This window comes from Mytilus californianus, unplaced genomic scaffold, assembly GCF_021869535.1.
Source record: "Mytilus californianus isolate M0D057914Y unplaced genomic scaffold, xbMytCali1.0.p SCAF_10, whole genome shotgun sequence".
NCBI lineage: Eukaryota > Metazoa > Mollusca > Bivalvia > Mytilida > Mytilidae > Mytilus > Mytilus californianus.
This window is the reverse complement of record NW_026262582.1, coordinates 73,563,363-73,591,320: the sequence shown is the minus strand read 5'-3', so window position 1 is coordinate 73,591,320 and position 27,958 is coordinate 73,563,363. Positions and strand designations below refer to the sequence as shown.

General features: G+C 32.2%; 1 protein-coding gene across 1 annotated transcript; it reads right to left on the bottom strand.

The window, feature by feature from the left end:
- Positions 1–27,655, bottom strand: LOC127718500 (homeobox protein Mohawk-like). Its single transcript, XM_052224553.1, has 5 exons — positions 27,355–27,655; positions 11,920–12,245; positions 6,359–6,739; positions 1,590–1,659; positions 1–372 (listed from the first exon to the last, which is right to left on the bottom strand). Exons 1-5 carry the CDS (start codon positions 27,507–27,509, stop codon positions 282–284), a joined length of 1,023 nt encoding a protein of 340 aa, XP_052080513.1. The 5' UTR covers positions 27,510–27,655; the 3' UTR covers positions 1–281.
- Positions 27,656–27,958: the final 303 nt, after the last annotated feature.

Here is a 27,958-nt window from a genome sequence, read left to right as displayed (position 1 = left end):
TAAATTTAGTTGCTATAACAATAAAAATTTATTCCATTCCCAGACACACACTATCTTCAACCATTCACGCATATCTTCAAAACAACATTCATTGCGCATGCTTAAAATGCGTTTGACAAATAACATTAAAAATAAAATCTAAACATTTTAAACACTTTCCCTGCAGTTCCTGTAACCATAGTAACGTATAAACAATTAAGAACAATATATAGTCCTCCTAGTTTGTAACATAGGCACAGATGCATATGGAATGCATTAAATATGGAGGATTAATCACGTGACTACATAATCGGGTATCTACTACGAGATCTCGCGAGAGAGGTCAATGCCATTACAGCACTGATTTCTTTCAAGTGAATATCGTCTTGATTCCTGAAAAAGAAACAAAACAAAGTTAAAATGAGTCATCTACTTGCTTCAAAACCACAATAAAACTATTTATACTGACGACAGGGATCATAGAAATTACACACTGGTAAGCGTACTCTTTATGAGTATCGAGTTCACCTTCGTTTTTGAAAGGGTTCGTGTTATTCAATATTTAGTTTTATGTGTTGTTAAGGATATACTTGTGTGAAATTAACAAAAATATAGAATTTAAAACTGATACTATAAGTCAGAAGTACATTAGTTAAGCCAATAAGCTAAAATATTGATAGGTAACTCCTTTATGAAATATTTGATTTTTAAAAATTGGCGGGAAAAGGCTGACTCGGACTTGTACCTTATACTTGCATTGGTATTATTTCGATCTCAAATCGAAAGAAAAGAAATCTAAAATCTTCTTAAATTTTGATGAATGACCTTTTGTGAGCTATTGAAGTCTTATATGAAAAGAAAAGTGGGTGTTATGGGACAAAATATTTTACACTGTATTGTAGGAAAAAAACCAAAAAGTCCGAACATCTGTCACAAATTCCTAAACCTCACCTAAGTACATCCTTAAGAAAGGGTTCGTGTTATTCAATATTTAGTTTTCTGTGTTGTTAAGTGGAATTTTGTCTGCTTTATTAGATTTATTGTTTTGTATCTTCCACCTCTTTTTATAGTGACATTAAAATTGGTTGTCTGTCGAAATCTTGTCATTTATTTTAAAATGATAATATTGTCTCACGTCTGATTACTGGTGTGTGACTTTTGCTTACAAAGTCAATGAGGGTCTAGATGGGGTCCTTTATTTCTGTATTCTTTATTTTTAGACCATTTTTCTCTATTTTGCACATTATTCTCTATTCTTTATTTTTAGGCCTATTTTTCATTATTTTTTGGCCTTTATTCTGCACCTTTTGACCATTCTTCTCTATTCTGTAAACCCCATCGAGACCCTCATCACTTGCAGAAATAAAGGGAATTAGTTGATGTAGAGAAAATTGTACATTTTCTATCAAATAATATACGATAATTAGCCTACAATCATTTCAATCAAGTAAAGTGATATTTGTACCTTCAAATTATAGTCATGATTTAATAATACAGTTTTGTTCGTGTTTCAGCTGAACTTTTGTTACATATATGTCTTATTTCTATCTTTTATATAGACATGACTTCTTTTGTAGAAATTGATGACGTCAAAGATAATTATATCTTACCTGCCATGTACGTCCCCTGAGATGCGCCTACGCCTCGCTGCGGATTCCAACTCGTCTGTATTGTCTGAAACTAAAAAAATAAGGAAATTCAAATGCAAGATAAGGAAATTTAAATAAAAGATTCAAATGAAAGATAATGCGCTCGGAAATTCAAATGATGCATACATTTTAGTTTCATATATAAGGTCATTATAATATAACAATAAGAAGCTGTGGTATGATTGCCACTTTTGTAATATCTCATATCACCACATTTCATGAATATCTTTAATTAAGTAAAGTGTTTGACTGAACAGCGAGTTGACAATTGACATGGGTGCACTATTAATTAAATTTTACCACGACTTTTACACAAAGCATTTAACTATTCATCCTGGAGAGTCCCGCGAGACATTATCAATTACAAGTTGCTTTCTAGCATGTTCTAATTTTACATCTGAAGTCTAATATTAATTACATTGTGAATGTTCAATATGTGGCTTAGTTTTTATACCGTTATAGAAACTCTGGACAGAAAATAGAACTTATTAATTAACGGTCTTAAATAAGCTTGAAACGATCGAATCCATCAATACTCCTTTTAGCTATTTCCCTACCTAATTTACATCTTGAAAGCATGGCGTTTTCAAAAAAGTATTTTGCTATAGTTTTTTTGCCTTGCGTGCATCACAATTAAAAAATCAACTTTCCAACAGTCTAAAAGTCTAGAAGTTAGTCAGTGTCCTCTTTCGTTTCCATTAAATTTCCCTTTTTTTGCTATCAATTAAAAAAAATCATTGTATGAATTGTATGAAGTTCAAGAGTAATTTCACTGTTCCTTTTATATATGTATATGAGAACTTACGGTAACTGTAAATGTTTTAATGCAACTACAGGGCAACATGAACTATTCGCGCTTACTACGTAATTCATCAGTCAATAATCGGTTATATAATCTGAAAACACAATACATCCTCGTAGTAAAAACAACTTTTTAATGCGACACTTTGATTTTTACAGTAATGTATTAGGTCTTTCCATTGATTGTAAACACCAACTTTTCTTAAAGAGCCATAAAGTTTCCAATTTATCACAGCGGGCATTCTTTTCATTGCAAATATAAAACTATCGATTTAAGAAATATAATTCGATTTTCTCTCTTGTCATGTACGTAAGCTGTGGTGTTAATACTTTAATTCGTATTTAGATCACGTTTATTTATGGGGATACTTGCACTTTAAAAGGAATATATAAAAGACATGTGTGATGTACGTCAATGAGAGCGGAACCCAGGACAAAATAAACACCCAGAGGTCGACATATGGTCGGTGTACTTTTTTTCCGAATTCGCTCGAGCAGAGTGATGTTTCCGAACATAAGAGCATTCGCAATAAGTTTTGTATTCAAATATATAACACAAGAATCTATTGAAAATGTATAGTATGCATTACTCCCTTCCCAAGACCAATCATAATGATAACATGTACAGTGAAACCTGTCTAAACCGAATATCTTCGGGACTTAAGATTTTGTTCGGTTTTTGCAGATGTTCGGTTTAATCAGGTTCACAACACATAAAATTTTATATAACTGGACTTCAGATCATGTTTTGTTTTGACAGGTTTTCGGTTTATGCAAGATTCGGTTTAGACAGGTTTCACTGTATAATGATAGAAAATCAAAATGCACAGAAGGGAAATATTTCAGGTAACGACCCCCAATTATGGATTCATTGACCTAAATCCATAAAATTCATTAAAAAATATAATCTTCGAAATGTATTGATAGTTTTCTATTCAACGTCACGCAAAATGGCTTTATCACAAAGACCAAATTATATTGGCAGTGAAGATTTCAGGGCAAGTAGGTCTGTCCCATCAATCTACCAAACTGATTGCGCAATAAACTGTAGAGAACAATGGCCTAAAAAATTAAAGAATGAAAAATGAAGATCCTATAAAGACCCTCATAACTAAGCATCCAAGTTTCTCTTACATATGCGAGTACATATGCACTTTAATATATTCCCACATTTAATGTCAGATCTCGTTCGTGCAGATGCAACATGAACTTATTTAAGATAACGACGAGTTAATTCACCAGTCCAAACGTTAATTGATGTAACAATTACACAGCAATAGATGACAGAAACGTTTAATGCTATTACACGTGACGTAATCCAACAAACTTGACACGTAAGGCCATATCTGATCTATTACTTTCTTAGTGTTAAGTTAAATTTTCAAAACCTACCAGCCAGCAAGGGAAAAAGCGAACACAAAAATAGAAACACGCCATTGCAAACCATTCTTGATTTTGAAACGATTTAATGACATATTTTTGTGTTTGCCTTTTACGAAACAGCATCACACACCTACCACCAGTTGGGCGCACAACGAAGAAAAAACACTATTTGGCCTAAACATAACCTGGTACCGCACATATTATTATAGCTAGGTTAATGTATATTTAGAAATTTATAATTATCAACTGTACATAGACGATTATAGCGAATTATGCTGAAAAACAGACCGTTGTTTTAGTTACAGCCAAGTACCGATCGTGATATACAGGAACTGAATTGAAATATTAGGCGCCAATAATCTGCTGTTGTTGTCAATATATTTGGCGCCAAATCGGATGTGAAGGTCATTGACCTACCAAATGTCAAAACTACAGCGTATTTATAGTAACCACAAGTATTTGGTTACCTAAAAGATAGTCTGCTATTGACATTACTTCAGATGAATAACCTTCACCTTTTGGCGTAGGTGATTTGGATGAAACTGGCACTTTATTGTCATGTGACAAAAAATAATTCAATTGCAAGCACAAAACGACCGGATCATCAAATGAATATATATTCAGTTTTGGATTTGATTATGGTAAAATTTACGCAACAACACTACAGCAGTAATACATAAAATGGAAAAAAGCCTTCAGCATTATTTTGTAATTTAATGCACACGTGACAATCTAAAGCAATAATCCATGCCTAGAAGCATCATTTCAAGTATCAACTTCATACATCCCATCCCTTCTAGTCATAAATTCTATCTAATTTAGCATTTAATGATGAATGTCCTTTTAATAGTAAATGAGGCTCGACATACAGAAAAATGCTGATGAAAGCAGTTTCTGTCCATTAAAGCTCCAATAAATCTTTATAACTTTTACATTGATACGAAATTGTCGTTGATAGTTGTTAATTTCACGCCAATGGCGTCGGAACGTGACTATATACACAGTTTGCGTTTAAGCCTACGAAATTGTGTCAAACATTTTCATTCCAGATGTAAACAATTAGATACACATTTATGGAATAGTTCAATTGAAAACCTGCCAAACTATACTAATTTATGTAATTATAATGTCTGGGAAAAACTTTTAACGAACGCTGTTACTGTAAAGAAAATTGACTATGTGGACGTGCGTAAAGCTTCCTCCAACCCCCTTAGCCTTTTGAAAACAAATTGTCGGTACGTTACATTAATCTTTTTTGCTTGTTTGTTTGTTTGTTTGGGTATTACGTTAACTCGAACTCACCGAAACACAGACAGACATATATAGGATAAGATGATGACACCTGCATTCAGGTCAAGGGTAAAGTCCAAGACTATTTAGGAGGGAGTCCGGGTGAAATTTAGGCCCAACAAGCCTTGGACTAAGATATGTAAGACGTATAAGTAGTGTGTCCTCGTAGTTGACTTCCTAAAGAGTAATATCCCTTAGTCTTACTCGTATGATCGTTTTCTGAAGCGCTTTCTTACTTAGTCCAACTTCCTTTTGATCTTATTTCACGTCTATTAATATATCTAGGGCATTTTCTACCATCAATACATTTATTGTTATATCTTAAGAATGCATTATGAGAGTTATATCCCCTAGTCCAACTTCCGTCTGATCTTTTTCTTAAGAGCTTTCTTCCTTAGTCCGATTTCCTTTTGATCTTATTTTACGTCTATCAATATATCTAAGGCATTTTATAACATCAATACATTTATTGTTATATTTTAAATAAAAACATGTCACAGTTGTTCAACAAAAGAGGAAACATCTTAAAATATCTCATAAAAACTATGTTTTATACAGATTTGAGGTGATAAATTGAAATGTCCCCTTTAAACAAATGTATGACTCACAATCGAAAATTTTGCTGACTAAAATCAGATCCCTTCGGCAACAAAAGTCCACTTAAAATTCATAATCAAGTAATATAGGTTACAATTTGAATTCAAATTTCACTTAAAGCCATGTGAATTTGCATATGGCGTGATCGCATGCCATATTCCTTGTATATAGGATGTCCATGTGACGTCATGCACCAATAAGCAGCTAACCTATTAACCAAAAATTATTCTATCGTTTTTTATTCCTCGGGACAAACAGTTTTTTTTTCTCTGCATTGATAATAATAATAAAATCAATTACCTACAAGAACATTTTTTTTTTAAACTCAATGTTATATTTATCTTATAAACCTTATTTTCAAAGAAATTTATTTTCACTTCCCTTCTGAAACATTTTTTTTTTTCATTTTAAAGAAAACAATGCACCCCACAAACGAAATTAGGTTAATGCCTAACTTAAAAGTGTAGCATTGTCTAAACCAAATGAAATAGCGATGTTTGTATTGTCATCTTTTTATTCTGAATGACGTTTCTTAGTTTAGACCCTCACCATCATCTTTTGCCCAAAAATAATTTCACGTTGATGTTTATGTTCTTGATTGGTTCAGAAAGTAAAAATCTATGTCATCTCATTGTCTTTTATCTTTAATAATTACTTACCATCGAAATAAGAATAGCTATAACTATCATTCAACGAAACCCCTGATGACGTAGACATTTCTTCATAATCACGTGATCCAATCGAACCAGAAGGTCGCCTGGATCGGGTTTTTGTAAATGCAGATACGTCCATCTCAAGGTTACTATGCGCATGCCCAGAATGATGGCGATTGGTATCACTCAAGTATCTTTGTAATATAGTCTGTTTGAATTTGTTTTGAGATCCTGTTTCGTGCTGCGTTTTAAGGGGCCCTATAAAGTCGTGCTCTAACAAGGGGCCCCTTGTGGGAGTTTGAGATCTAGAGGGAACGACATCTTCCATCGGTTCATTTTGTTCAATTTGTCCTTGCTGATTTTCCTTTGGAATCTGTCGGCCATCATCTGAAATTTAAATAAAATGCATGTAAACACGGGTTAAAACATGAACACTAATTACCTTAAAAAACAGCGAAAAGATCATGAATTTTAAACAAAGCGATATTCAATGCGCATCAACCCTGAACTCGACCTTTACTTTTATTTATTCAAAACTCTAAAATCCTACAAGATGTTAAAAGTCATATCATATCAGTTTTTTAGCTAAGATTGATATAGGTAGTTCGTTTTCAGTGCGTGCAATATGGCGGTAAATTTAATACAAGATCAGATTAATTTATACTAGTCATTTGTCAATCATAAAGAGTTCAGAACCGTGTATAAAATTTGTCATTTATGAATGATATACTAGTTTTAATAACAGTTTACGTGTAGTATGCTTGTAACATCTGGATTGGGTCTTTTCATGTAGATTCATATATATATATATATAAAACGCATGTTTATATTCATCATGGATATTCGAACCTAAAAGCTTTATATATATATATATATATATATATATATATATATATAATTCATAAAAAAGAACATGTAAACGAAAACATGTGCACCATTGAATAATCTAAATTCTAGTGACATGCGGGGTTCTTTCGACATCAAAACGTTTGGCCTACATCACCTTAGCAAACTTCTTATATTTGCTTATCACGACAGGGAAAAATATGTTGTATAAAGTGATATTACTATATTCATTGCATAAAGATAAAGATAAAGATATGTCATTGGTTTATCCAAAGTTACAGGATTGTTACCAAAATATGACAATATTCGCTAGATAAAACATAAACATTGCGTATGATATATGAACCGCGTTTATTTATAAAACAGCTGCTATTTTTTATTGTCATTTATTAGCTAATAGAAGTGAAACCTGTCTTAACCGAACCTCTTCGGGATTTAATATTTTGTTCGGTTTTGGCAGATGTTCGGTTCAATCAGGTTCACAAAGCATAAAAGGTTTATATGACTGGACTTCAGAACATGTTTGGTTTTGACATGTTTTCGGTTTATGCAAGATTCGATTTAGACAGGTTTCACTGTATTATACATTCCAGATGTATTCTATCAAGGCCAAGCGTTTATCACATCCCTGACATTGACCTCTGTTTGGTGAACGCCCTGTTATATGGTGATGTAAACAAGACTTATGTTGACCTCAGATTCATGCAAAACAAGGAGTCAGTCTCGTCTTCGCGCCATAGAAAGAGGTTTTATTTGCTATGCTTGAAGAACAACAACAGCTGTCAGAAGATGGTTATACGTCAATGGGATAGCATGGCAAAAAGACACCTGTTTTCAAATGACACGTCAAGTTGAAATGAGAATTAAACATTTAAAAATAGTAAAATCAAGTACATGTATCTTACATTTTACATAAATTTGAAATTGAACTTTTAAAATATGTTCTATTATATTGTATTGCATTACATTGTATTGCATTACATTGTATTGCATTGTATTTAAAATGTATAATTGTTTGTATTGCTTGACCCTTATGGGTGTAATTTTGCAATAAAGATTATAATTATAAATTAGATGTGGTATGACTGCCAATGAGACAAACTTCCATGCACCAAAGACCAAATGACATAGTAGTTAACAACTATAGGTCACCGAGGTATGATTGCCAATGAGACAACTCTCCATCACAGACCAAACGACGTGAAAGTTAGCAACTATATGTTACCGGAAGGTCTTTAACAATGAGCAAAACTTAAACTTTGTTACTTTTTCTCGTACAAATGAATTTTCAAGAACAGATTGTCCCATATTCGGTGTAATTGATAACTCTTTATGTTTAATAGTTAACCCTACACTTCAAATAAAATGCACCTCATTAACAATGTCACAAAAAGAATTTAACTGATAAAGATCTCATTTTAAAAATGCAAATCATTTTAAAACTTATCAAATGTCATCTTTATCAAGATGCGGACCCCATGCAAACAAAGGACAGGTGTGAATGATGGGGACATGGGGTTATACAACACAACAGTCTTTTATCTTGGCGTGTGTCAACGTTTAGATGTGCGATAACTTAACGAGATTTCAAAAGTCAAGGTTAAAATAATTCACAAAACGGTTTAAAACAAAGGCAATCAAACAAAGGATACCATCGAATAAATCAAAACGTCGGTAACTTAATGAACATAATGAAATATTAGTAACAAAGAAATTGCCTTTGAAAAAATATCGCGTTTAAAAACCAAAGCAGTTATGCTTGTTCTGCGTTCGACAAAGAGCCTTTGTTCTCCGTTCTATAATGTTCAAACTTTTTGTTTCTTTTGTGCTTCATATTGCTTTGGTATTAAAAATTCGTAGTTAAAAGTTAAACAAAGTATTTTGACAGCAACATGTGAAAACAAGTCAGTACATGAGCAGCTGATATTGATCGCTTCAGGTTTTTTTTTTTTTGCAATTTACGATAAATAAATAAAATCTTTTGACAGTGGGGGTTTTATCTTGTTTTACGTTTTTTCATCATCTATCTCAACAAGACTTGTTGCCAATTAATTTTGTCTCTTTCCAACATAGTAACAAAGTCCACAAAGATATCCATCACTGTAAAAATTACCAGTAAAAACCTGTTACTTTTTATCGAAGACCTATCATTGAAGCCGTACAACTTAAGATAACTACAACACTCATGCAGAGAAAGATATATGATAACACAATCAGTTATCGCAGTACTAATTTACTGACCGCAGTCTGAGAGGAAATAAAAACATCAATTTACTTGTAAAGCTGATTCAGCATCTATATACTGACCAGGACTCTTTTATCGATTGTACATTATCGGCTATAAACCATGAAAATAAGTATACATTTTGTAATTAAAAGAAATCGCCATGGCAGAAAAAAACAACTGTTATAACCCTTAATCGTGTGAGCATGTGTGATATACTAAAATTACGTTTGAGATTATTTGAAGAATCATTTAACTCTCAAATGTTTTCCTGTAATAATGCAAGTTTCGTGAATATTCACAGAATAATTTCAATAAAAAAGATGCTGCGCCAGATAGCGACAATAGGCGTGTTTAATAATGTAAAAAAAAAACGACGACAAAAAGGAAAAACAATAATAACAAATTAAATATTATTTACGTCGTTTGGTGTCTGGTGGATAATTGTCTAATCGGAAATCATACTTTATATTTATCGCAAAATTGCGAAATTAACCGCTCGTGAACATCTCCCACTTTACAATATGAATTATATATGCTGAGTTTGCAAAAAATAAATGTAGATATATCTAGGTTGTGATAAGGTATATAAGTGTTGGCTGTTTGTCTTGCTTGTCGTCATTCATCACGCTGCTGTCTATTTATGTCATTCGTTGATTGAATTTATGAAGGATAAAAAAATCCTAATTATCGTTCGTTCTTAATTGTTATTATTGACTAGTACAAACGTGACACGTGTAGGTTCATACATGTATACACAAATAAAACGCTACATTTAAATGAACCCGAATAATTCGGTAGTTATATGAGGTTCGAGATGGGGGTACTTTTGTTCTTAATTCTTTAATTTTTTATACCATTTTTCTCTACTCTTTATTTATTTTGACAATTATTCTCTATTCTTCGGCTTTTTCGCCTACTTTTCTCTATTATTTACTTTTGTTGCCCCTTATTGTGTTCTTTTTGCCCATTATTTTATATAGTCTGTAACACCCTGAACATGCATGAAATATTTGCCATTGGACGTAACGCAACCAACAATCAATTAATCACTATTCTGTACATCTAATCGAGACCCTCTTAACACATTCCGCTGCTCTACGATGCGAGGGACTCAGTTATCCGGGTTACGTTTAAATATGTTTTTGACATATTAGAAAAAAGCACGGCTATTCGTGGGTTTAACATCATTTGATTTTGAAGCTTCTTTTCCCTCTGGTGATTATGAAAAGACTTCATTCATTTGTATTGTAATTCAGATTTACGTTAAAGTTGAAGTAGACGTGAAGAGTCTTGTAAGTAGTTAGCAAAAAAAAAAAAAACACGTAACAATAGATCAACAAAAACAAGTAAACACACAAAATAATTTAAATTAAGGAAATCTCGTCCTCAAAGACGCCTGCATAATTAATTTTAGTGGGCGTAGAAATATACAACAGAACGTAACATTTTATAATGTGTAGTTTGAGGTCATGTGGGTATTGTTTTAAAGTACAAGACTTGTTTTATTCTGCAGCGCAAAATTGCACTTTAAAATCAAGTTATCAATATCTACCTTGTTTACCACCACACGTTTCCAAGAATTGTTATCTATTACATATTATGATATAGATGTTCTAAGAATAGTTTTAAAAAAAATCTATTAAAACATGGTCGATGAAGAACTAACAGTTGTAATGTTAATTAGCCAACACCTTTCCTTAACTCCAATATGCTTCTTATAACATTCAATAATCTGATCCAGTAAACGTATATTTGATTCGCGACCGCCATATCCCCGATTGACTCTTTAAATACAGTATCGTTACTCCTTAATTAACTTGGCTTTAAAGAATTACAAACAGATATAGAGGTTTGTGAATTGATGTGTAGCCATTTTCGACTCTCTTAATGCCAGTTAGTTACTTTTAAGTGAAAGCATTCGTCAACATCTCGATTATTCCCAACACTCAATCATTGCAAGCATCAGCGACTACGTGTATTTTCACACACAAAAAAAAAAACATCTTACGAGTAAGATTGAGTGTAATAGTAAAATGTTCATGACTAGATTATTTTTTACTCGTAAGATCTGTTGTTAAAAGATTTGAAGTTTCAAATAAACACACAATAAAAACCCTACTAAAGTTTCACTGACTTCATAGTACCCCCCCCCCCCCCCAAATAATAATAGAAGAACTCCTACATTTGTATTTGGTGCTGTTCTTTATATAACCCATGCAATAAGGGATTATTCGATATAAATGATATTATCCAGTAAATTTATTCTAAAGTAAATAATTTCAAGCCCTTCCAACATGAGCAAGATTGGTCTAACGTCTGAAGGACTTTATTGGACAAGTTGAGGCCTGAGCACGACCCAAGCAAGCCCCCACCCCCCCCAATACAAAAAAAATCTCCCCATTAATCCTGGATCCACCCCTGCTTACAATTTATCTTTAATGAGTTTTTACGACGAGTTTGTCGCAGGATTTTCCAATTTGTTTCTAATTCTCACCTGTGTTGTCGTCCGAATCGAATATACTGTCCTCTGAACTTATGCTAAGCAACTCGGCATTGCCCTCCACGTGACTGTTATACAGTTTGACACGTGACGACCAACTGAATTCTTCCCCTTTGACAGTACTCTTTAATCTCCGTCGAGCGTTGGCGAACCAATTGGAAACTTGCGTAAGAGACATACTAGATAAGTTACAAAGGATTTCTTTGTCCCGTTTACTGGGATACGGATTATGTCTGTTCGAACACAGCCACTGTTTAAGTGGTCGAGTCATATTTTGCATAGTTTGTCGTTTTTGTCTGACTTTGATTGGGTACACTTTTCTGAAAAATAGAAAAAAATACATTTAATTATTTGCTAAACACTTTATTTTCTGTTCCTGCATGGTTGAAAGCAAACAATTACAAACTGGAGTGGGGCTTATCATCGAATTAGAGTTCGAGTGGAAGTTCGAGTTAGAGTTAAAGCCTAACTCGAACTTCAACGTAAACTCAAACTCGAACTCGAACTCTAACTCTAACTCTAACTCAAACTTTAACTCAAACTCTAACTTAATGATTAGCCACACTCTACAAAGTCTGGAATACAACTGAAAATCGAATAATATTTCATATCCCGTATCCCATATCAAATCAAAGCTCTCTGGTCCATCCACTAGTGGAAAAATGACCTACAGATGGCGTTGATGTTATTTTTGTTTCCAAACATGATGCACGAGTGGGAAAACGTGCGGGCTCGATCAATGCATATATATAAGAATGAACATGGGATTTATATAATAACAAAATTGGTCTTTTCATATAAATGCAAAGTACAATCATTTTTGCATAGACAAGTCTTTTCTAAACATGTTATGTTAATTTTGCTAACACAAGCAGAAAAGATTTATTCAGCCTAAATATGACTTGAACTTTCGATGACCTCGTTCAGATACCTTGATGTTAGATGTTTATTGCAATATTATATGATAATAAAACGTCAGCGGATATTCTTTCACGTGTTAACGTTTAGAAATAACACATTACTTTCAAATTTGTTTTAAACCTCCCCCCCCCCCTTTTCTTCATGATATTTTTTTTTCTCGATTTTAATGAATCATGACGGATTACGATTTATTTGCGCAATTGTAATGTTTGGTAAGTTTTCTTTACCCAAGAGATAAGGGCTTAATTCAAGTTTAAAAAAATGCCCCCTCCCTCAAAAGATACTCCTTCATCCCTACCTGATGTATTTGTTTTAGTCTTATTCTCCAGAATTTTATATATGCATTAACACAACATTTTAATATTTCAATACAATTTCAGATAAAACGACATCATAAATAACTAAAAATCAATCACAAACTATCAATGTTTGACATGTCATTTTAAAACAATATCTTTTATTTTTATTCCTGCCATCTGCTACAGGCGAGGTCAAATTTCGTTCATACTTAAGAACACAAAGATTACCAATTACTGTGCTAATGAAATAATAGTCCTGTATAATGACCCTATAATTAATTATTCACGTCCTCTGCTGTGAAATGAAAGAAAACAATTGAATTAGTCTGTGAAATAAGAATAAGAATAAGAATAAGAATATTATTATTCCAATCAAGGACCCTTCACGGGCAACATAACATGTACACATAAAACAATACATCATGATTTGTAACAGAAAAACATTTTTATATATTAAAATGAAACATTGAAAAGTTCAGACAGATGTTATTATCTTCATTCTAATATATCGAGCCAGTGAGTGAAATGTACCAATTTCTCAAGCATTAGAAGTTACCCTACGACATATACCAGATAATTCTCTTTCTTCTTTATAACAAATGATTTAATCTCTCTCTCTCTCTCTCTCTCTCTCTCTCTTGTGGTATATTGTATAGATTGAATATCTTATTGTTTCTTTCTCTCTCTCTCTCTCTCTCTCTCTCTCTCTCTCTCTCTCTCTCTCTCTCTCTCTCTCTCGTGGTATATTGTATAGATATCTTATTCTCTCTCTCTCTCTCTCTCTGTCTCTCTCTCGTGGTATATTGCATAGATATCTTATTGTTCTCTCTCTCTCTCTCTTATTGTTCAGCAAATGTTTATTATCACATTGTTTATGGGAGGCCCTAATTTGGTGAATAAAAAATTCTATAGTCATTGGGTGACAAAGTAATTTTCCAGTTTCTCGCACTAGTTTTTGGCAAATGAAGTATTTATACTACCTCTTTAACGAGCAATTAAACATTTCTTTTCAACCTTAGCCAGCATAAATTCCTCAACATCACTCGAGTGAAAGCTTTCTTGATCAATAGACAAAGTGCTATCATATTTAACAAGCTTACCCCTTGACTTTACGTGTTACGATTTTTTAACGATTTTTTTAACGAGTTCAGAATATGTCTTACTTTGTGACTTGTCAAGGACGAAACAGCTGATTAAGCGATAAAAATCAAAAATGCTCGACATAAATATGATACATGATAGATCTACGAAAGATATGCACCAAATACCGAGACTAGATTTAACATGTATTTCATTGTTGGCATGACTAAACTGCTGAGCAATACGTTTTAGTGGTTTATCAGGCATGTTATTCTTTGTTTTAACCGCCCTGTATTATATATCTGCCTACGTTTCCTATAGAAATAGTTAAAGTTTTGCATGTCAACTATTTATTTTAATCCCCTTTGTTATATTTTAGTCTAAAATCTGTATTGAAATGTTTTGAGTGTTTTAACCTTTCTTCTTTAGTTCAAAATCATTAAGTGACAAATCGTCCTTATATTTTAAGTGGATTAACATGATAGATCATATGAACTGAATAACTTAGTCATTAGTCCGAGGTTGCTCTGATGTCTCGCCGGGTCCAAGGTCGTCGATAAAGAGCCCCCAGGCGTCAGCACAACCTCGGTCGCATGTTGGATTTGACCTTCTAGAGCCATATACACAGACTCAAACCAGACAATCTTGCAACAGTGTAGTAATATAAACAACATCAATGAATCCACATTGTTATATTTTCGCTCAAAAGTAACAATTTCGTCATTCAATTTAATATGTTGATACAGTACAATATAGAACCTTACAATAAGAATAAAAGAAGATGTTTGATATACGTCAACGAGATAGCAATCCAACTACAACAAATACCCAATTGTAAACCTAAATTTATATCTCAAATTCATTTATGAATATTTCCAACGCAAATTTCTTAAAATCAATGTGCACATGAATCAAACATTTTTACTAACTTATTTTGAAAGATTGTCGAACACACCTTTTAAGATCTACGGTCAACTCGTTCACATCGACATAGAACTAGCATTCAAATTTTCAAATTTTCGTATCAGAAAAGTTAAGGTGAAGGACAATTTGGCAAACAGATCCAGGTATAACACCAGAATAATATATTTAAAGTGTGTGTGATAATACTGTTTATGCAAATAAATATAGCCATGATATGTATATTGTTATAATAAATTAGCTTTACTTATACTTTAATATGTATGAATGATTAAATATGCAATCAGTCATATAATCGAAACTTATTAATAATATTGTTTTTATTAATATTTTCTGGGAGAGCCGGAAGCATCTGTTAAATCATGCTTCAATTTGTCTTTAATGGAGTGTGTGCGTTGAATTTGTAGAAAATATAATAGATAGGTTAAAAATTATTGTCAATATGTTTTTCAATGAAAACCTCCCTAATAAAAATTGAAATACCCTTTTCACAACTTGCACGATAGAAAAAAAAAATGAAATTTTTCATCAGATTGAAACAGAAATATTACAAAATTATATTTCAGATAAAAACACAAACAGTATTGTAATTTTGTCAGCATAGCATATGCGCTCCTTTAAAAGGGGGAAACTTATACCAAGTATAGGCATTCAAGAAAGAAACTTTATTTGCATATTTCAACCTTATGGATCAATCAAATACGGATCACAAATCTATGACGTAATATTACAATATTACAAAAATATAGAATTACAGGAAAAAAGAGACGGAAGATACCATAGGAATAGTGCATATTTAAACTCATAAGTCGATGACAAACAGAAAACGTCATGGCAAAAAAACGAAAAACGAACATATTAGATAAACATATTTATTTATTGAAAATAATGCACTATTATACCACAATGGGGTTAATTCAAAACTCAACATAGCCTGAAATCCATAGAATGAGCAATCACGAACCCCACGAAAAACTGCGGTACTTCGGAAGGGTAACTTACACATCATGTTTTATTACTGGGATTCTTTTAACTAACATGGACCTCACATTGCAAATATTAAGAAACCGAATGCTGACAATAAAGAACAAATTTAGGGTTTAAAATTTGTTTAATAATAGACTTTTCAAATGAAGAACATATATGAGGCGGGACAAAAAATCACCACGTAATCTTTCATAACAAATTTGCTTACACTGCATGAAAGGACAAAGACTTACAAAAAGTAGGCGAGCTCGTTTTTATTAAATGTAGGATTTTGATTACTAGCGCAATCATGCATTTAAATATAATGAATGACAACCTAACATCTGTGCATTTTACTATTAGTTGCATAATTTCGATTTTATTTTTCCCTTTTCATCTTTTTTTAACATCGGTTTTATCCACTTTCAAACGTACTTTCCATTTATAAACGCTGACAATGCAACACGTACGTTTTGAGGCTGAACACAGTCATCCAATACCTTCAGGATAATAAATGACCCATCTGCGTGCAGTCAATAATGATTATTAAATTAAATATTTAACGTACACCTGTGTTACCCAGGCGTGACTTGGTCAGTTTGATCGATTATCCGACAACACGGTCAGAAAAATTCTATTTATTTCTCACAAAATCTACCTTAATCTCTTGACAAACTACATTAAAAATTTATGTTGAATTGTAATGAAAGGATTTAAAATCCGACCTTCACCTTGTCCATGTTGTTAAAGATTGCTGAGTTAGCAGGCGAACGAATGACGTCACTCATATTGATCTGTACCAATCAATGCCTTCATCCGGATGGTGAAAGCAGACGATCAAAGCTATGAAAGGCATACGTAATTTAATTTTTATTTCCTTATATTTGATTTTCGCTTTGAAAGATACAAAATTATTTAATATATTTTCTTTTGATCATTGCTGAATAAGAAATAAACACTTGTTTATTCTAATAATCCTCTAAGATTTCGCATAATCAAGATGTACCTTTACTGAAGCTTTGAATAGTCAATTATTATAACTGATAAGACTCTTGGTTTTATTGGAAGCATCTTGCATATTGTTGATTTTTGTCTAAATTTTACATTTTAAAAAGCCTTTCCCCAAAACGATTAATGGTACAAGTCCCTTTCATAGCAAATTTTTGTAATGTTAATGTAATACCATGGAAGTTAAGCAACCCACAACCAATCAATTAAATCTATAAATTCGCTGCTGCCAGGATAGTTTAGGGGAGTTCAAAACAAGCCATTAAACTTCAAAAAGTTCTTGAAGTGTGAAACCTTTAAATTTTACAAAATACGCTCTCAATTACAAATGTATTCGCTGTAAATTTTGTGGTATTTGCGATTTCATTTTTTGTAAACCTTTTAATAATGCTGTTGTTATGTGGTAAACCACGCTATAACAAAAACACCAGTTTACGGCTCATTTGTTTGAACCGCACGTATAAGAATAATACGTTTCTGACAATATATTAATATATATTAATGATCTTTGATTAAAAATTCAGTAGAACCATACAGGCAAAATAATACCAATATAATTAAGTGTAAAAATAAAATACCATCAAATGGAGGAAATATTTATAGGTTAATAAGTATGAATTATTGATGAATTTGACAGGATTTTAACATCTGAGTCATAGATATGTGGTAAACTAGATTGATCATTATAATTCTAGGGGGATTTTTATTTATAGGGAGGACAAAAGCGCCAACTCAGAGGTCGTTATGAATACAGCAGATTAAATTTTGCAGTATTTTCTCATACATTGTAGTATCTATAGTCAATGTAAGTGGAATTATGTGTATATTTAGATATATATGACCTATTTGTTGAAGTTTAAGCCGAATAGTACACACTAAAAACAAATCCTCGGGTACTTGCTGAACCTGATGTTATCAATTTTCCCCTTTTCCGTTAAAGGAACCTTAACTTTTAAAATTTTCAAGGGTTTCGCCTTTTTGTTATAAGCTCAAGGTGTTCACACTTTTCAATTTCTCCCAGTGGCAAGTATTACAAGCTAGTCATGACGATATATCCGTAATTAGAGCACCTCATATATATTTGTCATTTTTAATTTATTGTGGATATTAGAAATATATAAAATATGATAACAAATTTTAAATAAAACAAGCATTCTGTGAGTATTGCATGGCAATACATAGTCCCCTACCGGTTACAAATTCATTGTAATGGAACGAAATTTTAACTTGATCTATAACTTGTCATGATGTAAACTACATAAAAATATCAAGTCAAAATCTTCAAGCATGATGAAAAAACTGTTGAAAACTGATTATTTAAGTGAATGTTCTATGTCCAAAGACCATAACTCTGCACAAAATTATCAGACTGGAACAAAATTCCAACTTGATCTGTAACTTGTCATGATAAAACTATATACTAATTATCAAATCAATATCTTCAAGCATGACAAACAAACCTACCACTAAATTCTTCAAACAATTTACCAAAGAAAAGGAAAAAAATCCAAAATGTCATTTTGTCTTTTAAAAAATGAGTTATTTCCCTTTGAACAGAAATCTACTAATTAATAAGTATTTCACCAAAAATTTAATTCTAGTGAAAGGGCTTTAACTGAACAAAGAGAATATATAATCATGTACACATGGCAATATAATCATGTCCACATGGCAATATAATCATGTCCACATAGCAATATAATCATGTCCACATGGCAATATAATGTACACATGACAATACATATCCACATGGCAAAAATATCATGTCCCCATGGCAATATAATCGGTACACATGGCAATATAATTCATGTCCACATTGGAATTACAAAAATGATAAATTTGTGTTTTATTTTTAACGAATAGTCATAATCAATTTGTGTTTTATTTTAAACAAATAGTCATAATCAATGACGATTGCACCCAGCAATGTTAGTCAGACCATTCTGATGCAATTGCTTGTTTTGTTTTTAACCATCGCGTGTTAACTTATTTCTAATAACAAATACTGTGGAATATTGTGGGCAGAAAACTCTACCAACAGTCGTTCGATCAGGATATCAATTCATGTATATGACTCAACCTTTAACTTTGAATAAGTTTTTTTAAAACTTATTAGCGTCAAACATGTCGAAAGTCACGCTATATCATTGCAAGGTGCATGACACGACATTCATGCCTGGGTAACCATTTCTGAACTACAAAGACTTATTCAATTAAATTTTTTTTTTCAAAAGTTACAAATAAAATGGCTACCCACTCAATTATTTTACAAATGAGTCATACAAACACTTTGAACAAGTAAACCCGGCGTTGCCTTATACCTATTTTTAAAAGACATATATTGGTAACATAAACAAATCAGACTTTTAAAGTTTTATTTTATGTTTATTTTAAAACCCTGATGCAATTTCTTCATTCAATAGACTCGGTTTAAACTAAGACCTGGTTTTTGTCTTTAATAGATATTTTCAAATACTTATGAAATATCTATAGATATTTTATATGCTTGTGCAATTTCTTGTGAATCCAGAAAGTTCTCTAATCCTTTAACTTCGATAGCCTAAAGAATTGCATCATTTTATGGTCAAATGTTTGTGTTATGTCATTTGTGTAATAAGTTTATACACAGTACTATAAACCGATTGATATGTCTTTTACTATGACAGTCTGTCGCCAATTCATTGTCACCATGGAAACCATTTGAAGAGATGTTCCAAAAAACTAGCAAGGTTTTATGGACATTATTTCTTGAGAATCTACAATGAATATAACTATCTTTTGTTATTTCCTATTTTTTTCTCTGAAGTGCATTATATATAAAATACACTACAAAATGTAATTCATTAAATGATGGTTAGTCAAAAACGTGTCACCTTCTCACTTTCGGTTCATCGGAGACATAACTAATCACGTACAATTTATAACTCCGGCAAGTTGACTTGGTCTCTTGTGGAGAGTTGTCTCATTGGCAATCATACCACATCTTCTTTTTTATATTTAGATATTTTGGTATGTTCTGTTTAGTTTTCCTTGTTTTTTTTAAGCTCAACATTTTCATATTTTGGGGCTTTCCAAACTTCCGGTCTCGCGCATACTTGGTGCAGGTTATTCAAGATACACGCAATGAGCGCGTGAAAATTATCAGTATTGTAATTTTGAAGAAACAACCCATGTGCAACTGTTACTGCATGTTTTAAGTGCATTTCATTGTACATTTACTATATTTTTTTTTAAATTCATGTATTTTTCGTATATTTGTCATGTCAAAGCGTAACACATGTAGCATGGCAGTTGAACAAGAATGCTACCTGCCGGGAAACAACTAATAAATCTTGTTGTTTATGTAGGTCAGCAGACGACAACACACTGTTTCTGAAAACCTTATAACATGTTTAATAGCGCTATAAGGTATAATTTATTTTCACAGAAACAGGTGCCTATGGGCGAAAACCAGAATGCAACCACCAAGTTAAAAGAGTACGAAATACCCGGGGTTAAACTTCACAACAAGCTTCGCCTGCAGGTGGGTTTATATTATGAGCATATCGGTTTACTATTCTGACAAAACTAGTCCAAGATTTCACTATCTTGCAATGGCCTACTGATGGGCAGTCTTTACCTACTAATCTCTACCAAAGGAACGTGCTTTTCATCTCGATTGCCAACTGAACAAAATGACAAAACATGTTGGCTTTTTTTAAATTCAATTATTTAATCCTTGTTTTGTTTTGATTTTTTTTTTTTGGGGATGGGGTTAAAATTGATGTTTAACGGGTTAGCATTTAAGCAAATCAAAAAATTGAAGAAGGAAGTCGTATCAGTGAACCATATCTGTCTGTGTTAACTTATTGCATGTACAATATGAGAAAATGTACTTAATAAAAGGTTTCCGAATGTCAAAAGGATGTATATGTTTATACCAAAATACAGCTCCGTCACAGCAACTGCATAACAGCTAGGATAGAAAATGCATGCATGCTTTCAAATGTATAGCAAATGAAGGCGTTTTTACTATCCCTTTTTCAATATGGTAACATCCCTCTGTTACGTTTGTTTGGTAGATAAAGACAACAGGAAGTGTTCTAGCTGTTTGGTAGATAAAGACAACAGGAAGTGTTCTAGCTGCAGTAAACAGATGTATAGTGCACCATCTGACATAGCGGATGTGACCTGTATTGTATTTGCACGTAAACGGAATATGAAAACCATAATTACAATAAATGGACTCGATTTTCTGTCACCTATACATCACATTAAGACTTAATATACTGGTATATACTATGTTTATTTGTCACAAGCTATAATTATTTTGCTTCTATGACGATAAAGAAAGATTATTAAGGGTTTTTCACAATACGTAACTCCATGTAGGTCATTATGACATAACAATATAAGAGCTTTAATGAAAATTATTATGTATCGAGAGAAGAGTTATATTCAATAAAATGTACTTATAGATCTACTTAAAGGTTTAATAAGTAATAATCAATTTCTTCTTATGTCAAGACGGTACAGTCATGACAGTACAAGCGATATATTTCTTGTCAATAAATTTGTAAATCAAAATTTCAAGATATATGTGTAACAAATTATAGATATATTATGAAATTTTCAAATAAGAAATAAAACACAAATATAAGCATGATAAAAGTTCATGCCGGTTTTTTTTTCGGGGGGGGGGGGGGGGGGGGTGGGGGGGAATGTTGGGTAGTTTGTGGTTTATTCGTCTATATTGTATGCCCATGGTGCCTTCTCAATTTCTTTGATTTTTTTTCTCCCTAGTATTTTCTCTCTCTTTCTTTTTATTTTCACTCACAAAAGACATGAAAGAAGTTGATGGATTGTGCACAATATTTGTTTTCTGGATAACTGATGGACTTTTCTGTGTCTTTCTTGAACTTGAAATACGTCGCTCGCCCTTTATCGTCTTATTATTAGAAACAGTATGGATATTATTTACTTTTAAGTGGTCGTATTGGTTTTTGCATTGTCTTGAAAGAAAGACATATGAGTCATATATACACTTAAGTAGATGTACAGGAGGAAATAAAGAAATCAATATCTATATGATAATATCAGGTCAAAATGTTACATATATTTGTTTATTTGTTTGTTTATATTGTAAATGTTTATCTACAACTAAGTTCAACAAATGTATTTTGCCTATCTGTGGTTCTTCAGAAATGTTTTGTTATTTTTGAATAAATTTATAAGAAAAATAACCTACATAGTATTTTCCACAAAGCAAAGTTCTACAATGAGGGTCTGGATGGTGTTTCCGGGATAGAGAACAATGGGTCAATACTGCAGAAAAATGGGTAAGAAATAAAGAATAGAGAAAAAAAACCCAAAGATTAGGGAATAATGGACAGAATTTATATAGAATAAAGAAAACAGTTTTTTTTTTTAAATTAAGAATACAGAATAGAAGGACCCTATCCAAACCCTCAACTATGATGATTATCTACAAGCTCACTAATCAAGAAAAGAATGCATCTGTGTGTATGTCTATCTTGTCATCAGCTTTCAAAGTAAATCCATCAACCAATAGTACTGAATAGTAGATTCCTGTATTGAAATGGCATATATATGCCAAAATGCCACATGCATTCACACATAGCTGTGCTGTCTAAAAGATGATAATTTTCGTTTATTGTATGAAGAATTCTAAAGGTTAATTTTCAAATCATACCATTTGATTTTCATGACGAGGCTGGGCGGGAATGTGGGTAACTGTACTTAGTTTATGATATATCATACCCAGGAAGTACGTCCTCGTGTGTCCTCGTGTTATATCCTTCTATACTACAACTTTTTTAGTGTCATCAGTTCAAGCAATCCTTGACACAAACAAGGCCATAAATCAAGCGAGCGGACATTGCACTTACTAGATTTACATGAAGGTTAATGTTTGTTTTTATTGTCAAGTCACAGTCACGGAAATTGCTGTTGTTTTAAAGCTTCAAACCATTTTTTTAGAACTGCCGCATTATTTTTTTCTGACAGTTTACAAGGTTTCAAATTGTGCATAAAAAAAATCCATGGTTCTCGGATTGCAAAAATACAAGGCTTCGCGGGGAAATACCACTGAAAAGGGGGAATCTTAATTAAAAAAAACTATATATTTCCGTCGATGTATTTTCTTGAAACAAATCTTCAAACCATATATAGAAAAAGTAAACCGCCAACGATGAGAAATCGCCTATTGGACGGACTGTTATCATAATTTTTCAAATTTGAAATTCCTGTTCGTAGTACTTCTGGCCAAAACAAGTGATTTAACAAGTGTATAAGGATGTGATCGTTTTATGATTTTTTTAGTACAATATACTTGATATATATTGTTACAATCAGAACTGATTTTATGAGAAATTGATTTATATCATTATCTTACATCATAAGCGATTCTAGGGGCCTTCAGTAAACTTCATAATAGAAACTTAAACAAGGATTGACATCCGCAAAAAAAAAGAGAGATGAAAAAAGTGAAGAAAAAAAAACTATGGTTGTGCTGGTAAGCCTTACTTTAATGTTACTAAAAAACATGTTGAGTTTTATTCCCGTGTCCTTTCCTGCATTTACTACTGTATTGAAAAATGTACAATGTTTGCATTTGAGGTCAAAGACCTCTTTTTCAAATCTTATATTCGTAATTGAAATCTTTATTGTCATTGAATTTAAAATATGCGCAACTCTACACAGAATAAGTCATTTTCAAACAATACTCTATTTACAAAAAGTAAAAATATTGTCAGTATTAAATGCTATGGTCCTGATTTAATACAAACAAAGCTGATAAATTCTTTGTAATTTCTACCGAAAACTGATAATATTAGGTTTCCATCCCCAGGCATAGTGACCTGTGAGCTTCTAATATTTCTCTTAACACCCCTTTTAATTTCATGAAATCCCAGGTAATTTTTTGATGTTTTGGTCTCCAATCTTTAGACTCCGAGTGGTCCGGATGAATAAGCTTTAAAATTGCGTAATCAATCTTTTCGAACGATCTGCAAAAAGATGTTCTCTCTATTTTTAAACAGCGGCAATGAAAAACACAAGTCTTAATAAGACCCATAATACCATTGCTATATAAAAGAGACAATCAACAGTCCACCAAAGGTTATGCAAGGAACCCCACAAAAAAAACTGGACAAACTAATGTGCTTAGCATATCCTGCTCCTGCTCCGCTAGGCACACGTAGCAATCAAGTTTAATACTGATTTTTTTTTATCTTTTTTAAGTGACTTATTATGTTATGATTGATTTGATTTGTTTATGGTTGAATCGACGAAAAACAAAGACAAATTATTTTAGGACTATTTATAAGGACAATTTTCTGATATTTTCGAACTTCGCAGTAAACATGGTTTTCATTTTAAAGGTCATTGTCCGCTATAGATAGTGCAAACTTGTCATATAAATTGTTTACTTACGTACCATACGTGAAGATTAAAATGTTAACGTCGGATAACATAAAATATCAGTAACTGGTTTATCGACAACAACAATTGCTGTTTTCCCTTCTTTTATCATTTATTTATACCTCCAAGGGGTTGGAAGGCAAACAATCGACAACGTTACAATACAGAGGTTGTAAACCACATACTATGTCTTTTTATAAACACAAGAAGATGTGGTATGATTGCCAATGAGACAAATTTCCACCAGAGACCAAATGACATAGAAGTTAACAACTATAGGTCACTATACGGCCTTCAGTAATGAGCAAAACCCATACCGCCTAGTAAGCTATAAAAGACCCGACATGGCAGAGTTAAAATAATTCAAACGGCCTGAAATATTTACGAAAAACAAATATAATGTACAGCAACAAACGACAACCACTGAATAACAGGCTCCTGACTTGGGACAGGCACATACAGAGTGTGGATGGTTAAACATGTTTGCTGTTATTGTTTACGTCAGGAAATACTAATCTCAGCCTATACATCAAGTTGTGTTTTCCTCTCTTTAGTCGACACGTGAAAAACGAACAGGTTGTAAACCACATAATATACCTATGTCACTTTTAATATTGGTTTCGTCAAGAAATACTAATTTCTGCCTTAACATCATGTAAGATTTAACAATGTTTAATGAATCTAATTGTCAATAACCCAAGAATCTTGGAGGGACAGATTTTGTCAATAATCTAAGTATCGTGGAACATTAAAGATTTATTGTCATTTATTACACATTTGAATAATTGATAGATTTCCTTGATTCTATATACATTTGAATAATGGATAGATTTCCTTGTTTCTATATATATTCCAATCAAAATATAAAAAATCAGTGAAAGTAATTGAATGAACAAAGACTATCAAACATCGACCAAAACTTCTCCACAAACTTCTAAACAGATGTGCGGTATGTTACTCTACTACATGTTGTGTATATTTTATGCAGTTCTTTTCTTTAATAAATGTATATATGTGCAATGTTTTAATCAACTCAATCATTCAAATCAAGTTAAGTATTGTATTTTTGTCTTGTAGTCATAATTAAACTGTAATTATTCTGCCCTTATATGGGCACTGTAATTAGTCAATACAATTATTTGTATTTGTATTTTTGTGCTAAAAGTTCTTACTTAACTTATTCTTTCACTTCAGCACATTATGAATATTATTTTTAAAATTTCATGATGACAATCCTATGAATTAGTTATAATATTAATTTTTAGTAATTATTATTGCCTAAATTCAGTCATCTGTACATAATTAAATGCTTCCTTATGTTCTAAGGTGTATATAGTTGCTACAATTATACCCTATGGGTAGTGCTCCACAATCAATGGAGGAATATACAAGAAACTGAAAACTGAACTGCTAACACGACGGTGAAACTACCACCTTTATCAAATTCTTTTTGTCCGTTCCAACTGTTACATTTGGGTCCCATGATATTCACCAATGAAGTTCCCAGGAGACTAGATCTGACTGAAGAATTAGGAACTATCGACCTGACAAAATTATCTCATCTTAATCTATGGCATTCCACCCAAACTGATGCGTTATCGGGAAAAGTTCGACCCTTCACGGAATGTGACCTAGATTTGGGACTCCGAGTCCTAAATACACGTTTAATCTAATACAGCTTTGTTAATCTGCATGTTTGCCAAAATTTTAATTATATACATATACATAACTGAAATTTTACTGTTTAGCATTAAGTTTTAAAATAAACTACGAATTTCTTTACGTTATGTATTTTATGTTTATGTCAGCAGTTTACTGTTAAGTATGTATATGTATCCTGCATCCGTGTGGATTAAACAGTATGGTTAAAGCCGGAGGAGAGATTTTTATGTCAAATTTAATGTGGTAAGAATTTCGGATAAACATCTGAAAGAGTGCCATCTCTTTTCAGGTTAAACAACTCTTGCGATAATTTCTTTGAGATTGGTCGAAGGTTGTTTGTTGCAAAGTAAAATAAAATTATGACCCTATTCCACAGTCGTCTTTTCCCAATTAGAGTCCAAATGTATCGCCCTTCATACCAATCGACCTAGTTTGAAGAATGCTTACTGAAGAATTGTTCAAATTGTTCTCGTCGTCAAGTATAAGCATGAAACATTTGGCACTGATCGTAAAGCTAACAACTAATAATCAAATGGACAACTTCAAGTTATAATCTAGTTCGTTACGTTTGCTCAAGATTATTTTTTTTATTTTCTCCGTCATCCACCAGAAATACATCAATGCAATTCATAAAGAGCTATTTATGAGAAAATTTATAGTTCTAGTGTTTGTTTTTTATACAGACAATCAAATATCATACACTTAATGGACATTTAATACGCTATTCTTACTTCAACGGTTACTTGTACATGTATCACGTAACGTTAAGAAAACCAATAAATCGCAAAACGGAAATAAATGCAAAAACATATAGTTCAAGTTAAGATCATATTACTATGGATAGAAACAATCAGTTTTGTTTTCATTTCCAACACTCCAAAAAGTAAAAATATCAAAGCAGATTATAATCAAATTCACTTTTTTCTTTATCCATTTTTTTCTCGTTGTTGGATGGTTAGTTATAAGGAAAAGCCAATAAAGATTGTCAGATTTAACGCACATTTAGACATAATGCAACATTGTATGAAAGGATTTCCCCCCATATCGTCATTTCATAGACTACAAAAATACACCATGTTTAAATTATTATGATCAAATATGTCCTTCTGCAGGGGTTAGGGTTCAAACACCAAATATAAAGGCTTCTTACCTTTGATTTCTCGTCCGTAGACTACGTACGGACGCGAAAGTATCCGAAATATTCCCATTATTTACTGTATAAGCGGTTTGCGTTAATCCTAAATTGAGATCATTTTCACACATGTTTAGTAATTTATCCCGACTGCATCCATCCGCTCGATCCATATTTAATATAAATATATCATTAAAATATTCTTCCACAAATAAGTTTTAAAATTTTATACATATATGTCAAACAACCATTATAAATTGTTATATTTATCCTCCCAAATTTATGTTGTAACGAATTGGGAGACAAGCCGGCTTAGATGCATGTGTTTAGTTTAAATATATCACATAGAAATTTACATTCTCCAATGAAAATACCACTTTTGTGTAATGTTCGGTTGAGAACAAAGACTCAACCGAAGATGTTTGATACAACTGATTTCATTGGACAGAATTTTTTTAAGCACGTGTCAATACACAAAACAGGTGTAAACAAAAACGACCTTGACTGATCAATGTACGGTAAATATTACATTAAATAATTATAGGCGTATCTCTAAATACACATCAGTGTGTTTGTGAAAACGATCAAAGTAGTTTTGGATACAGAAATCGCTGAGTGAAAG